The 15391-nt window shown below is 43.3% G+C and overlaps 1 protein-coding gene across 1 annotated transcript in view; it reads left to right on the top strand.

The window, feature by feature from the left end:
• abcc5 (ATP-binding cassette, sub-family C (CFTR/MRP), member 5) overlaps positions 1-15161 on the top strand; it is a 28078-nt gene extending 12917 nt beyond the window's left edge. Inside the window, exons 6-30 of the mRNA XM_066709071.1 lie at positions 1952-2185; positions 2522-2695; positions 3059-3206; positions 3630-3778; positions 4182-4289; positions 6843-7202; positions 7349-7420; positions 7854-7978; positions 8078-8150; positions 8310-8513; positions 8656-8799; positions 9343-9442; positions 10390-10574; positions 10670-10816; positions 11041-11170; positions 11460-11613; positions 11868-11996; positions 12205-12391; positions 12801-12890; positions 13179-13368; positions 13482-13641; positions 13757-13835; positions 13944-14057; positions 14272-14436; positions 14701-15161. Of these exons, the coding sequence (XP_066565168.1) occupies positions 1952-2185; positions 2522-2695; positions 3059-3206; positions 3630-3778; positions 4182-4289; positions 6843-7202; positions 7349-7420; positions 7854-7978; positions 8078-8150; positions 8310-8513; positions 8656-8799; positions 9343-9442; positions 10390-10574; positions 10670-10816; positions 11041-11170; positions 11460-11613; positions 11868-11996; positions 12205-12391; positions 12801-12890; positions 13179-13368; positions 13482-13641; positions 13757-13835; positions 13944-14057; positions 14272-14436; positions 14701-14802 (3723 nt within the window). The 3' untranslated portion in view covers positions 14803-15161. The remainder of the gene's footprint in view (positions 1-1951; positions 2186-2521; positions 2696-3058; positions 3207-3629; positions 3779-4181; positions 4290-6842; positions 7203-7348; positions 7421-7853; positions 7979-8077; positions 8151-8309; positions 8514-8655; positions 8800-9342; positions 9443-10389; positions 10575-10669; positions 10817-11040; positions 11171-11459; positions 11614-11867; positions 11997-12204; positions 12392-12800; positions 12891-13178; positions 13369-13481; positions 13642-13756; positions 13836-13943; positions 14058-14271; positions 14437-14700) is intronic.
• Positions 15162-15391: the final 230 nt, after the last annotated feature.

Here is a 15391-nt window from a genome sequence, read left to right as displayed (position 1 = left end):
GCATATATATATATGTGTATTGTATTTTTGTATTGTCTGAATAATAGGTTTTATATCTACTTTGCTAATCCTTTATTTAATGTTTATTTTTTTATTGTTTAAAGGACTGCTAAGCAATTGAAGTCTTAAAAATGTTTGTAATGTTATGAAAATGTCAGTTTTTATGTGTATAAACGCAATTGTTTTTGTTTGTTTGTTTTCTTAAACCTTGGGTACTAAAATTGATGTATAATGTCCTGTTTATATGTATTGGACGTTAATTCCCATGGGACACCTACAAAAGACTGATTTGTAGTCTTCAGCTACCACTTGCCTACAGACTCCCTCCAAGTTTCTCTATAAAGATGAAAAGTGGCACTTGTGAAGCTTCCTTCATTTTGATTCTCCTCAATGAGGAATCCTTTAAAGTCTTATGGGACCAGTAAAGTGTTTTGCGGTCATGAACCACACGATAGCACTGGCTGTGTGGCATAGCCTTTGTTTAAAGGAAAAGAAATGGACCTGGGAGTCGAGAGGAGTCAGTCCTCCAGGCCTGAGCCAGAGCCGAGGCAATGGATTTTTACCCCTCCTGCTCCTCTTTGCACAAATACGGAAGCGACTTCTCTGCATCATTTGCGTGGCATGTTTTTTTATTTTCATGTCATTTCTGAAAGTTCAACAATACATTGAGGCCCGAAAAACAATCCATAAATATCCGCACCTTGGCTTTACATTCCTTGTGCCCCCCCTCTGGGATGAGAAGCAGCCCTGCACCAAGTTGCCCTGGACTTCCAACTACCAACTCAGTGCTGGCAATGTCCAAAAAGAGAGTGGAAAAGAAAACTGAAATGTTTCTCTGCACCCCTTTTTTCGTCTTCTTTGTATCACTCTGTCGACACCCTTAGAACAGGTTTGGAATGGCGGTGTCTGTAAACTGTAAGCAGCGTCTTTTTTTTTTTTTTTTTTTGTCCCGGCCCAAACTGGGTTAAATCGTCTTTTATTTTTTTTATTTTATATAAACCTGTATGAAGTGGACTTTAAAATTTAAACTGAATTTATTTTTTATCGATTTGAAAGCAATAAAAGTATGCTGTTGTCCTTAATTTGTGTATGGTTTGCTGGCGCTCCCTCTTTGTGGACAATGCCTCTTGAGTGTGTGTGCGGGTGTGTGGCAGTGTGCGTCTGTGTGTCCCTCGATATGCTTGTGCACTGTGCTTCACAGGTTGCGAGAGGGGAAGCCGTTTCCCCCAGACTCTTCAGGTGCTCTGTACATGTGTAGAGGTGAGAAGAGTACTGAAAAGGAGCCCAATGGTTTGTGATGTGATTGACTGACTGTTGCTGAGCTGTCCCTTTCTCTTTCTTTCTGCTCTTTTTTTTTTTTTAGTTTTTTTTAGTTTTTTTTGTCTCTGTATAATTAAACTGCTGATGTTTATTTTCAGGCATTAAAAAAAACGCGTCCTCTCCCTCTTCCCCAGTCTGACTGTAGGTACAATGTCTTTATATCCGCACGATGCAAGCAAAACAGAAAACCTAAAAGAACAACTAAACTAAAAAGTCATGTAGTGGAATGTACCATATTTTGCCTTTGTTTAAAATAGCTATGTCAGTATTTTCATTGTTTCTTTTGTTCTTTTTAAAGGATCTTAATAGAAAAGCAAACAAAAAAGGTAAATGTTCACAGTACATCACCTATGAGGCTGTTTTTTGTTTTTGTTTCTTTGTTTGTTTAGTTTTTGTTTTTTTATTTAATTTATTTTCTTCAAATAGGTACCGTGTAGACATTTAACCAATACTCTAGTGGCAGTCGTTTGATAGGTCTTCCTTAAGTAAGAAAGATGCCATTTGTCTTTGTTTACCTCTCTATACAGTTTAGACTTTTGTACAGGGTTTGTTTATATGTATGTGTGAGTGATTTTTGTGTGAGGTGGGGGGATTAGTCACGCGTTCTGTGTTGTCTCCCCCCTTCCCATAGGCCTTTGTGGTGAAGCGCCTCCTAGAGTACACCCAGCAGAGCCAGCCTGACCTGCCCTATGGCCTGCTGCTGGTGCTGGGCTTGCTGACTACTGAGGTGGTGCGCTCCTGGTCCCTGGCGCTCACCTGGGCTCTCAACTATCGCACCGGCACCCGACTGCGTGGCGCTATCCTCACCATGGTGTTCAACAAGATCTTGCGCCTCAAGAATATCAAGGACAAGTCCATGGGGGAGGTGAGGGGCCGATTAGATGATTTAGTCTGTCCCAGAGGGAAGTGCTTTGTGCTTTGCAGGCAGCCACACTGGGGTCTATCAACTGTAGGGTCTCAAAAGTAAAATCACAAGGGTTTACATTTCTAATCACAAAGATTATAAAAAATAATCAAATGAGGCACCTTGAAATGGTGATAGTGTGGATGAGATATGTGCCAAGCTCAAAATGGAGCAGACTCAAATGTGAGCAGTATCTGGTGTCTTGGTCGTAATCCAGGGCCTGATGTCATGTCAGTTTGGTACTGTTTAAGTATCCAAACTGTTTTTAAATGGTGTCCATATTTATTCCCGTGGCAGCTGATCAACATGTGCTCTAACGATGGACAGCGGATGTTCGAGGCGGCCGCAATGGGCAGTCTGCTGGCTGGTGGCCCTGTGGTTGCCATCTTGGGCATGGTATACAACCTCATTATTCTGGGACCAACCTCGCTGCTGGGCTCTGCAGTCTTTATATTGTTCTATCCTGCCATGGTGAGGGCTTCAGAGTACATGCATATATTTTTGTTTTGTTCTGCATACTTTGAGATTTGTATTTTATTGTTTTTAATTGCCATTGGTTGTCATTCTTGTTAAAGTATTATTGCATGGTACAGAAGAACAAGTCTAAAGTCATATTTTTTGCAGTGTAGGGTATGTATGTTGTTTTCCAGCTGAGACCCAAATGTGTTTATTCAAGTATATTATTTCATTTTTTTTTTTTTTTTTTTTCCCCTAAATCAGACTTAATTTTTAAGGAAAGAAGGGGGGATAATATATATTTTATTACAGTGCTCACTGTTTCTGTTGGGAAGATGGGAAGTTGGGTCTAACATTAATGTATTTCCTGCCTCGTAGATGTTTGTCTCCAGGCTCACAGCCTACTTCAGAAGAAAGGGTGTGGCTGTGACTGACAAACGGGTCCAGAAGATGAACGAAATTCTCAATTACATCAAGTTTATAAAGATGTATGCCTGGGTAAAGGCCTTCTCTCAGGATGTACGAAGTAAGTTATGGCCAAACTCATCCTCACCTGCTTTGTGACTGCAGAAGTAACTGCTGTCGGTTCTAATTAGAACTCTTTCCGTGTCTCTAGTCATTATATATAATGAGGATTGCATTCAGTAATGCGCTGAAATTGGATCAGATGAAAGCCATCACTGTTAGGATTGTGACTCAGTCTATAAAGGCTACAATTTGTTAACCATGAGACTCCCATTTTTTTTTAAATGTTCTTTGTTTTTTAAAACACCAGAATTGCATGCAGACACTTTAAGTATTCCATTTGGGGAAGAAAGGAAAATTGCAAAAAGTCAAAAAATTTCCCATAACAGTACTCACAAGTCTATGTTCTGGTAGTTGTGCTGAATATTTGGTGTGTGTGTGTGTGTGTGTTTAATGCTGCATCTGACTGTGCTGTGTGCTGCAGGAATCCGTGAGGAGGAGCGTGGTCTCTTGGAGCGCGCCGGGTATTTCCAGAGCATCTCAGTAGGCATTGCTCCCATTGTGGTCGTCATCGCCAGTGTGACCACCTTCTCCATACACATGCTGCTGGGCTACGACCTCAATGCTGTTCAGGTACTGCAAACCTGCACGGCGACTACCTTGTATGCATGCTTGCAAACGAGGATATCGACCGACCTGGGAAGAACAACCTTTTGAATTTTTCTCCTGAATGAAGGGAGATGAAGTAAATCTGACTTCTCAATGATCTTGCTGTGAAACTGCTGAGAGCATGTGATGGTGCACGTGCAGTAAACTCATCTCTGACTGATTTAATTTGGTTTAATCTGGTAGTCTGAAGCATGCAGTGGCCAAGTGCAGTAATGCCAGCATAGTTAATAGAAGTATTGAGTAATTAAACAAGCTTTGTATTATTAGGGCAGAATGTGTAGTTCTACGTAAATCAATATTCCAAGTGCATTTTGTATATATGAATTGCAGATCTTTAAAACTATGTTCCTCTGTGATCCTTTCTAAGGCTTTCACAGTGGTCACAGTCTTCAACGCCATGACGTTTGCGCTCAAAATCACGCCCTTATCTGTGAAGTCCCTCTCTGAAGCTTCTGTGGCCATGGAGAGGTTTAAGGTGAGAGATCATGGCAGCGACCAATCAAAAACCCTGTCTCCTCCCCTAAAGTTCTATGATGCAAGACTGTTAAATGCATACTGATTCAGGCAGCAGAATCATAGTGCTAATGGTATTTAGTATAGTTTAAGTGGTCTGCATATCTGACTGAACTTTAATCATTAACCTTCAGTAGCTTATCACTGCCTACTGATGCGTGCTGTGACTTACAAGTGCCTCGTTGTTCTGAGTTCTTTGTTATACGAAGAGCAGTGACCAGCTTATCTGTCCTATTCAGTGGCAGCTAATGGCTGGTTTGCTGCAGGGAATGCAGTATGAAAATACACAGAATTCCTGTGGAGTGCAGACTATCCTGCTTCCATAAAAGACAATGTTGCCTCGATAGAAAATGATGCCAGGAACTTTCACAGTGAATGCTTTTGGGTTTCATTTTTTTTTTAACATAAGTTAAAGTTTTGCCTTTTGCTTAATGTGTTCCCTTGAAAAATATGTAAAAGTTTAAGAAGCGGGAAAAGAAACGAGCAGCTGTAGATGGAAAAGCCAGAGGAAACAATCTTATTTCAATAATCACTCCACAATGACCACCAATTCACATTGAAATGAAAGATATATATATATATATATATCTGCACACTAATTAAGGGAAAATTTGTTCAATTCTCGGTTGAGAATTGCCCGTAAGAAAACTGACAAATTGGAAGGTAAGCAGACAGAGAAAAAAATGGCAGTTAAAGTAGGACCAGGAGGGTTGAGGTTGAGTGCTTCCAGGTGATTGGTAATTATACAACATTTTCCACGATTTAACTAAGCATCTGATTCAAATACATTTAAATGGGACATCACATGATCAAAAAACAATGCTAAAAAAAGAAAGCCATTATTGTGTAGCTTTGCTCTGAAAAGCAGTCTAGCAAAAGATCTGTAGTGGTGAAGTTTAATATTTAGAAAATGTTACCTAGTACAGGAGGAAGAAGGACGAGTACCATTGTCCTAATCTGCTGCTGAATAGAGATTTTAGGGAAAGATCTGTGAGGCGGGAATGATTGTGCAGTGCTGCTGGCAGGGCCTGTACCCCCCTCCTTTCTGCTGCATTGTGACTCGGCACAGCTGTGGAGGCAGGGATGCATCACTGACCTGCATGGAGCAGCACAGGACTCTGAAGGACTCTGCAGGCAGAAAATGCTGCGTGCTTGTGCTGCTGTATAATAGTTTTTCCTCTGTATTTTAAAATGTGTTGGTTAGCTGACATATATACTTTAGATGTACATTCATCAATGTCTGGCCTTTTTCAAATAAATGTAAATGCAAATGACCTAATTAGGCATGCTAAAACATGATAAAACGATAAGCACTGCAAATGTCAAATGCAGTACTTAAAATAATCCTGATAAATAACCACACAAAAAAAAACTTTCATGCAGCAGATATGACAACGTTGTTTTTAGTCCAAATGGTCTCAACAAACCAAGCACTTGCATCAAGATCAGAGATCTGATGGATGTTTCCGGCATTTTCTATAATAAACTAGAATAAGGCACTTGACAGGGCTTTTTTTAATTGGCATATTACTGATAATGGAAATTATTCATGTGGACAGTGCGGTTGGAAGCACTTCTCTTCACTCCACATGAGCGTTTGCCTCGTCCATGGCATTCTCCTTAATGTTACTGAAGTGTTCCTGTGGTGTGACATCGGTCACCTTAGGGACTAGTTTCTTAAAGTGCTGAGTGGATATTATGAGCTCTTGTAAGTGGTGCGATTTGGGGTTTGCATCTCTAAAATATATATGATCAAGTAGCTCTTCCTACTAAAGATTATGCCAACAGCTCCCCCTATGGACAATTCTGTAATTTCTCTTGTGTGTAATGATAAACCCAATTATTCATTAAACTGAAGAAAGGCAATGCATTTTATCATATTTTCTCATTATATATTTGTGTAGTTAATTATGAAATTTGTTTGTCACTTTTTTAATTTAAATTTTGTCATGTCCTGCTCATTTTATTTATTTCGGCATCTTAAACCATTTTACTGCTTTTTCTTAATACGTTTTAGTTCTGTGGTTGGCTGTACTGGTTCTGGAAGGCAGCATAGTGTTTGCGTTTGTAAGTGTGCCTGCTAAACATCAGTATAAAATACTTCATCAAATGAATTGAAGATGTATTTTGAAGCATAGTTTTTGTTTACTGTAAATAAGGTTTGGCCTAACTTTTTTTTTTTTAAATTATCAACATTAAACATTTCCATCTGCAACCTACCTCAGTATATTTAATTGTTGGCTTTATAAGGAAATGGAATGTTTTTGTGTATTTAGATGAGACTCCTATCACCAGCAGCGATACCATTTACAATATATGGATTTTGCTTTTGTAAAATAAAACATAGTCTTGCATAGTCAGGCAGGTGTTAATAGCACTAATGAGCTACCTTTCCCCCACAGCAGTAGCAGCTCCTGCCTAAAGCCCTGAAGCTGTTTTGCTGCCTGTACCCAAGGCTTTTCCCCACTCTTGACTAGCTGTCATATCTTTGCACCTTTCTCACAACCCTGTTCAGAGTTTATTTCTAATGGAGGAGGTTCAAATGATCAGGGCTAAACCGACAAGCCCCCACAATGCCATAGAGCTGACGGGCACCAGCCTGGCATGGGACTCGGCCAGCTCCAGTGCCCTGCCCTCGCCCAGGGGCACCCCCAAGGTGAGCGTGAAGGAGAGCCAACGGCGGGAGCGCAAGAAACTGCGCAGAGACCAGAGGGAGCAGGAGAAAGTGGAGCAGGGGGCACTGGTGGAGAAGAGTGGGCAGCTGCTGTCAGACGGTGAAGAGCCATCCTGCCCTGAGGAGGAGAGCCGAGTCATCCAGACCATCAGCCTGCGTCTACAGAGGACACTGCACTGTATCGATCTCGCTGTGCAGAAGGTGAGGAGCCCATGGGAGTGTGTGATTTAATGTTATATGGTTTCTATGTATATTTCCTTATTTCAGAAAGATTGTAATTATTATTTGGACTTTCTTTGCCTTCTGTTTGTGTAGTGACTATAACTGCTCCTTTTCTCTGTATTCAGGGAAAACTTGTTGGGATCTGTGGAAGTGTGGGCAGTGGAAAAACCTCTCTGATCTCCGCTATTCTGGGTCAGGTAAGCATAAAGACCAAATTGTGAACCCAAATGTGCCTTATGCTGCATCATGAGTGAAAACGTAGAGGTTTTGTGGACAACACTGTTGTATAGTACAGAGCCAGTTTTCTCTTTTCTTTCTCTACTCAAGTTGGACTTCTCCCATTTGCACTGCAGGGTTGCTGGTAGATCACACTGAACCTTAAACTGCCAGGGCCAATCCAGTCCAGTGTATTTGTGATTGATTTTCAATCATTTTTTGAAGAAAGAGATGGCTAGTTAATGGGAAATTTATAATAACATTTGTAAAATTAATTTATATTCAATGAATTGTGGTTTGTTTTTTGGCAGTGGGGGGAATAAAATGCAAATCTGCTTTTTTTTAAGGTAAATTCAATGATTTAATTGTCAGCTTAGTTCACTTTTGTCTTTTTTCTTTTGTTTTCCCCCCCAGATGACTGTCTTGGAAGGCATCATAGCTGTGAATGGGGACTTTGCATACGTGGCTCAGCAGGCCTGGATCCTGAACGCCACCTTGAGGCACAACATCCTGTTTGGAAAGGAGTACGAGGAGGAGAGGTAACCCACACCGAGTCCGTACTTCTGAAGCTGCACAACCCTACCTCTTAACCCTGTAGCATGCACCCTAACATTTAAAACCCATTGACTTCTTCTCAGGTACAACGCGGTGCTGAGCGCCTGTTGTCTGAGGCCTGACCTGGCTATCCTCCCCAATGGTGACATGACCGAGGTAAGTCTCCTTGACCAGTAGAGGTCCAGCATCATAATGCTTTTGGATTTGACCCCTGTGAGACCTGTTTCTGGTACTACAATTATAAAAAGGGTGGTGTGGGAAGCGAGTGAGTTTATTACTGTTCAGGAGCTTTATGCTTTCCGATTCCCTGTGCAGATTGGGGAGCGCGGGGCAAACCTCAGTGGAGGCCAGCGCCAGAGGATCAGCCTGGCCCGGGCTCTGTACAGCGACAGGGCCATCTACATCCTGGACGACCCCCTCAGTGCCCTGGACGCACACGTTGGCAACCACATCTTCAACAATGCCATCAAGAAACAGCTCAAGCAAAAAACCATTCTGTTCGTCACTCACCAGCTACAGGTAGTCCTATATCCCTCCCCCTGTCTCTTTTTGCTCTTCCCTGGAACTGGAATGGACCCAAGCTGGTTGGTACCACACCTTGGTGCAATCTCACTGCTCTGGCTCACCCGTTCCCTTGTTCTGTCTGACTGTCTGTGCACAGTACCTGGTGGACTGTGATGAAGTGATCTTCATGAAGGACGGCAGCATCACAGAGAATGGCAGCCATGAGGACCTGATGCAGCTGAACGGAGATTATGCAGCCATGTTCAACAACCTGCAGCTGGGGGAGGCCCCGTACATTGAGGTCAGTCACTGCACTAGTGTCAGAGAGCATTGCTGGGACTGGCTGTGTGGGTGTAGTGCCTTGGTGCATGTTCTTCTGTCATAACAGAATTACTGCAGGGATAGGATAATGTTTAGGTATGTGACAGTATTTTTAAATGTCACCAATGACCCCTGACATTCAGCTTTTTTTTTAAACCACGCCTGTACCTTCATTATTAAGGAAGTTATCGCCAATTAACACTCAGATAATTCCACTATTTTCGTCTATTGATTTACCACTGAACTTGGACAAAAATTGATTAAGTGAAGGGGAATTTGCACAGCGCAAACTATGAACAAGTTGACAGAATCGAAAAATAAAAAAATGAGACCGTAGAAGGTGATCTCCCCTATGTTATAGCAAGGAATTACTGTGTGATACTTGACAAAAAGCAACAGAAAGCCTTCTTTCTGGGATACTCCTCCTGCTCGATACGCAAGTAGCAAACAGTTACTGCTGGAGAAAACAGCAGTTGTTGATTACATAGATTTCATCATACCTATAATGTTATGTCTTTAACAGGTGACCAACAAGAACACTGGTAACTCCTTGAAGAAGCCCCCAGAGAAAGCTGCCAAGGCTGGCTCTGTGAAGAAGGATAAACCTGTCAACAAGGACAATGGTAGGAGCTTCTTTTTGCTTAGTTGTTCCAGCTGAATGACTAATGTCCATTTACATTTGTTTGTTTAACATGTTTGGTATCATCATTCTAGGTATTATAATATTGCAATTATAGACCATATGCATGGATTGCAAACCTGAATGTGATTTGTTAAAAAGCATATTTTGAAAGGGGTTAATAAGGTTAGTAAGGTAAAGAGAACCAACAAAAACTTACCTTGAGTGTGGTTGAAGAGCAGCCATATTGGTGAAGGAAAGGCAATTACAGGCCATTTTACGGAGGGGTTTTATAGACCTGGCAGTTACATTAATCCTTCTATGAGGAAGGGCTTACTTTGTTTAGGGTGGTTTACTTATTTTGTTATTTATAGTTTGGATATTTACCATGTACAGGTGATGTAGGATTATAGATTTGTAATTTTCATATAAAGACTATATTTTGGGAGTAGATATGGTTTGGGATATTGGTGTATGATTTGAATGTTTTATTTTTGTTGCCACTATGGGCCAATGGTTGGGTCTAGAGGGTGAAGCTAGACCAACAAAAAGGTACGGAGGGGGGTGAATCAAGGCACTCAGCCATGAGAGCTGGGTTGAAGCTTAGCATTCTCACTTTTTGAAGTTGAACTATTGGACTGAGTGCTGCCAATGAAATGATCATCTTGTTTCCGAGTTAAGCCGTTTTGTCCCAAAATGCAATAAATGTCATTTTATTTTGTACAATTGCTCCTCTTGTTCTTAAATGTCTGACGCATGGTCTTCCACACTTTTAATTTTCAGTTTACTCCATTACCTGGCCTTTTTAACCTGCTAGTTTTTAAGTTTATATCTGTGTGTATTGACTGTTAAATACATAAACAAGTTCTCAATTAATGCCCAGTTAGTTCTGTTTTGGTGACTGTTTGTGTGTGTTAGCTGGGCTGACTTTCTCCTGTGCTCTCTCCCCAGGTCAGCTTATGCAGGTGGAGGAGAAGGGGAAGGGGTCTGTGCCTTGGTCAGTGTACAGGGCTTATATCCAGGCCAGTGGAGGCCCCCTGGCCTTCCTGCTCATAATAGTGCTCTTTGTTTTAAATGTGGGCAGCACCACCTTCAACAACTGGTGGCTCAGCTACTGGATCAAGCAGGGCAGCGGGGTGAGTGCATACAGGAGATTGTTGCACTCCCAGTCTTCCTATCAGATTTTGACGACTTAACGCCGACACACACTAACGTCTCTCTCTTCCTACAGAACACGTCGGTGACTATGGGAAATGACACGGTGGTGAGCAACAGCATGAAGGACAACCCCTTCATGCATTACTACGCTGGCATCTACACGCTCTCCATGCTGGTCATACTGGTCCTCAAGTTTGTGCGTGGCATCGTTTTTGTGAAGGTACAGCCTTGCGGCACCAACTTCATTCCTGCCACTGCTGCTAGGTTCTGATCACTTACAAGCAATGTGCAATTATATCCTAGTCCCAAGTGTCCCTAGTCATCTAAATGTTTATTTTAATAAATATGGGAATTATTTCCTCCCCCCCATCCCAATTAAATCAATAGGATCTGCTCCCCTGCCCCTGGGTGTGACTGATGTGATTTCTGTGTGTGTGTGTCCAGGGGACCCTGCGGGCTTCCTCCAGGCTCCACGATGAGCTCTTCCGCAAGATCCTGCGCAGTCCAATGAAGTTCTTTGACACCACCCCCACTGGCCGCATCCTCAACTGCTTCTCCAAAGACATGGATGAAGGTGCACAAATCTGCTCCTGACTTTTGTATAACGGAGTGTATATAACCTCTGTTCAATTAAGTGAGGTAATCTATAATAGGTTTCTTATACTAGGTGGGCCTGACATCTTACAAGTTCAGGTATACTCCAAATGTATGTTCTGCTAAGAACTGGTTCTCCCATAGCTTCTGCAGTCCTCGATTGATGCGTTTTGTGTGTGTTTGCATGTTATTACTTGTGTGTAACACTAAACCCCCTGCATTCTCTCTCTCGCGTCCGCGCTTTCTCTCTTAAACTTTCTGCTCCTCAGTGGATACCCGGCTTCCCTTCCAGGCAGAGATGTTCATTCAGAATGTGATCCTGGTTTTCTTCTGCCTGGGTGTGATTGGTTTTGTGTTCCCCTGGTTCCTGGTGGCAGTGGGGCCCCTGTTCATCCTCTTCACGATCCTCCACATGGTCTCCAGGTATGCTGGGTGTCATTCACAAATTCATCACCAATATGAGACAAACCTCTTCAAGAAATAAATACAAAGTTTAGGGCACTATAAAAACTAAATTACAAGGGCTGATTGAAATTAAATCTGATAGTTCTCCCTGTCCTCATGCAAATGGAGGTGGATGTTTTTCCATAGTTTCTTGGACTGATTGCCACACTGTGCCTGGTCAATGCAAGCACAGGGCTGTGTATGTGTATTGACAATGTCTGGTTGCTTTACAGGGTATTTATCAGAGAGCTGAAGCGTCTGGACAATATCACCCAGTCTCCCTTCCTGTCCCACATCACCTCCAGTATCCAGGGCCTGACCACAGTGCACGCATACGACAAGGGAGAGGAGTTTCTCTGCAGGTCTGTCAGACTCAATAACTAAGGACCCTACTCAGAAATCAGTGCAATTCCTGTTCCACATTAATGGTTTTGCATTCATACGTGTGTGTATGTGTTGTGTTTTTTTTTTGGTGTGTTCCAAGTCTAAGTACGTTAATTCACAATCTACGCAATAAACAAGATCATGTAATGAGATGCACGATGCTCAGGTTGTGCCATGTCCTCTCAGGTACCAAGCCCTGCTGGATGAAAACCAGGCCCCATTCTACCTGTTCAGCTGTGCGATGCGCTGGCTGGCCGTGCGTCTGGACGTCATCAGTGTGGCCCTCATCAGCGTCACTGGCCTCATGATCGTGATGATGCATGGCCAGATCCCCACGGCCTATGCTGGCCTGGCCATCTCGTACGCTGTGCAGGTCAGTCTGGGGCACAACTGGAATGATCCTGCGCCACCCTGGGATTTTAAGCCTACCAAGGCAATGAAAGCAGTGCAGGCCTTAAACTAACTACCTAGCACATCAAACTTTAAAGGCTACTCCGCATCGAGGTGTGGAGATTGGAAATTCTGGATTTTGAAGGCTGCTTTTGATTTTTTACACTGGTTTTCAGTATTTGACTGCAAACCTGAGAAAAGGTTAAATGCAAATATTTTTTGTAACAACACTTTCCTGCTGTTCACAATGATTCTCAGTGAGGGGACTGTATAGGAATTAATAGTTGTACAAAATTCTGTCCCTGTGTATGTGCTTTGTGTTAATTATATATATATATGAGGCTTTCACCTCCTCTTCCTCCCATGCTAATCTGCCCATTTGTGTTTTACAGCTCACTGGGCTCTTCCAGTTCACTGTACGCTTGGCCTCTGAGACGGAGGCTCGGTTCACTTCAGTGGCGAGAATTAACCATTACATCCAGGTACAGGTTGCCCGTCTTTAAAATGAATCGGCCCTTAACAAGACCCAGCCTGTTCTGCTCTTGGCGTTTCCCACATCCATCTCATCCCGAGCCTGGCTCTTTCCTGCTGCCATTCCAAGGACAACTAATTTGGACTTTTTAAGGGTTCTACTTCCAAGATACCTGACCGGTCCCTTTCCAGTACACTCCAGTGATGTCATTTTCTCTTACACTGCCTCTTGCTCTCAGTCTCTCTCTCTCTCTCTCTCTATCTCTCCACCATGTAACCCTCTGTCTCTCTGTCCACAGTCTCTGGCCCTTGAAGCCCCGGCTCGCATCAAGAACAAGGCCCCGCCCCCGGAATGGCCACACGAGGGGGAGATTGCGTTCGACAGCACGGAGATGAGGTACCGCGAGAACCTGCCCCTGGTGTTGAAGAAGATCACGTGCACCATCCGGCCCAAAGAGAAGATTGGCATCGTGGGCAGGACCGGCTCAGGTCTGTACTGCAGAACCACAGCCTGTATTCCCTGCGATTCCTATAGTGACCTTAACCAATACAATGTACCGAACCGAGACTTGTGTAGTCAATGGTGAAGCTGTGTGTTTCAGGGAAGTCCTCTCTGGGTGTGGTGCTGTACCGGCTGGTGGAGCCCTGTGGAGGATCCATCAAGATTGATGGCTTGAACATCTGTGACATTGGCCTGGCAGACCTGCGCAGCAAGCTGTCAATCATCCCGCAGGAGCCCGTGCTGTTCAGCGGCACAGTCAGGTGGGCACAGCACCGCAGTGCATATGGATCTTTTTGTCGTTTAAATATTTTTTGATCTCAGAACTTACAGATGAGGTTATTAAACCAAGTCTTGTGTGTTCCTCCCTCCCTGTAGATCAAACCTGGATCCTTTCAATAAGTATGAGGAGGAGCTGATCTGGGATGTCCTGGAGAGAACGCACATGAAGGAGTGTGTAAGTGTCAGGCAGGGAGGGAGAATGTGCTTGGGATGGTTTGCTGGCAAAGACCCTAAAATAAATTTACTTTCAATCCTCTTGCTGACCCTTCTGTTCCCATTTCAGGTCTCTCAACTGCCTCTGAAGCTCGAGTCTGAGGTGGTGGAGAACGGAGAGAACTTCTCTGTTGGAGAGAGACAGCTGCTGTGCGTGGCCCGCGCTCTGCTGCGGCGCTGCAAGGTAAGCAAGAGAGCTCGGCACAGCTTGGCATGACTTGAGTTACAGCCCACAAGCTGACCAAAACACAAACCCTATTTGATCCTTCACATGTGCAATAGCGCCGGTCTGTCAGTACGCCAATGTGTACTGTAGAGTATTTTGAGGTTAGGCTTAGGAAATGTATACCGATCAGTCCTGGCCTGCAGGGTGACACAGCCCCGGGTGTTCTCTGCAGATTCTGATCCTGGATGAAGCCACAGCCGCGATGGACTCGGAGACGGACTCTCTGATACAGGAGACTATACGAGAGGCTTTCGAGGACTGCACTACGCTGACCATTGCCCACAGGATGCAGACCGTGCTGAACTGTGACCGCATCATGGTGCTCAACCAGGGACAGGTACTACAAACCCTGCTCCTGTTACTGCTGCTACACTGCGCACATACAAGCTACACCCCTCCCATACACACACACACACACACACAAGCTCTTACTGCAGCTATACTCGAGTACCACTCACTTCAACTCAAATGGAATAAAGCGGTGTGACGGCCTGACGTGGATGGGTGTCTTGCATCACCCACAGAGCTCTGAAAATCAAAAGTTGTGCCAGCTTTTGTGGGCATCTTTTTCACCTTTTGTCTTGACTGCTTTTATCCTCAGGTGGTGGAATTCGACGAACCATCCAACCTCTTGGCCAATGAGAACTCTCTCTTCTATGCCATGCTGGCAGCAGTGGAGAACAAGGTCAGCGTGAGGGGCTGAGGTGGGGGAGGGGTGAGAATGATGCCACTACCCAAAATGGCAAGGAGCCTCTGTGCCCGCCCTGCCCCCCGCCCCTCCCTCGGTCAGCTGTCAACTCCACACTGTGGGCATCACGCTCTGCCAGAACGAGGCCTGAGTAGCGCACACCAAGGGCTGCCCTGGGACACAGGACTGACTGAACTGACTGACTCCTCTGCTGTTAATATGAAACTCACTCTTAACGTAAAATGGTCAGGGATCCACAGATACTGTAATGGTGTTTGAGTTTATATACAGAAAAAAGCTTTACACGTGTAGCTATACATTTACACAGTTCTGTTTTTATAGAATATATATATATATATATATATATATATATATATATATATATATATATATATATATATATATATATATATATATATATATATATATATATATATATATACACAGTGGAAAAAAATATGTATGCTGTTTATTTTGTACTGGGTTTATATGTACAGGTTCAATGTATGTAATGTGTTTTTTTACTTTTATGTCCCATCCTTGTCGTAGCCTGACCTTTTGTGTTCAGTAACTTTACATATATATAATTGTATCCTTGTAGTGT

Source organism: Amia ocellicauda, chromosome 7 (genome assembly GCF_036373705.1).
Source record: "Amia ocellicauda isolate fAmiCal2 chromosome 7, fAmiCal2.hap1, whole genome shotgun sequence".
Lineage (NCBI taxonomy): Eukaryota > Metazoa > Chordata > Actinopteri > Amiiformes > Amiidae > Amia > Amia ocellicauda.
Note: the sequence above shows the minus strand (reverse complement) of the source record. Positions and strands in the feature narration are given on the sequence as shown.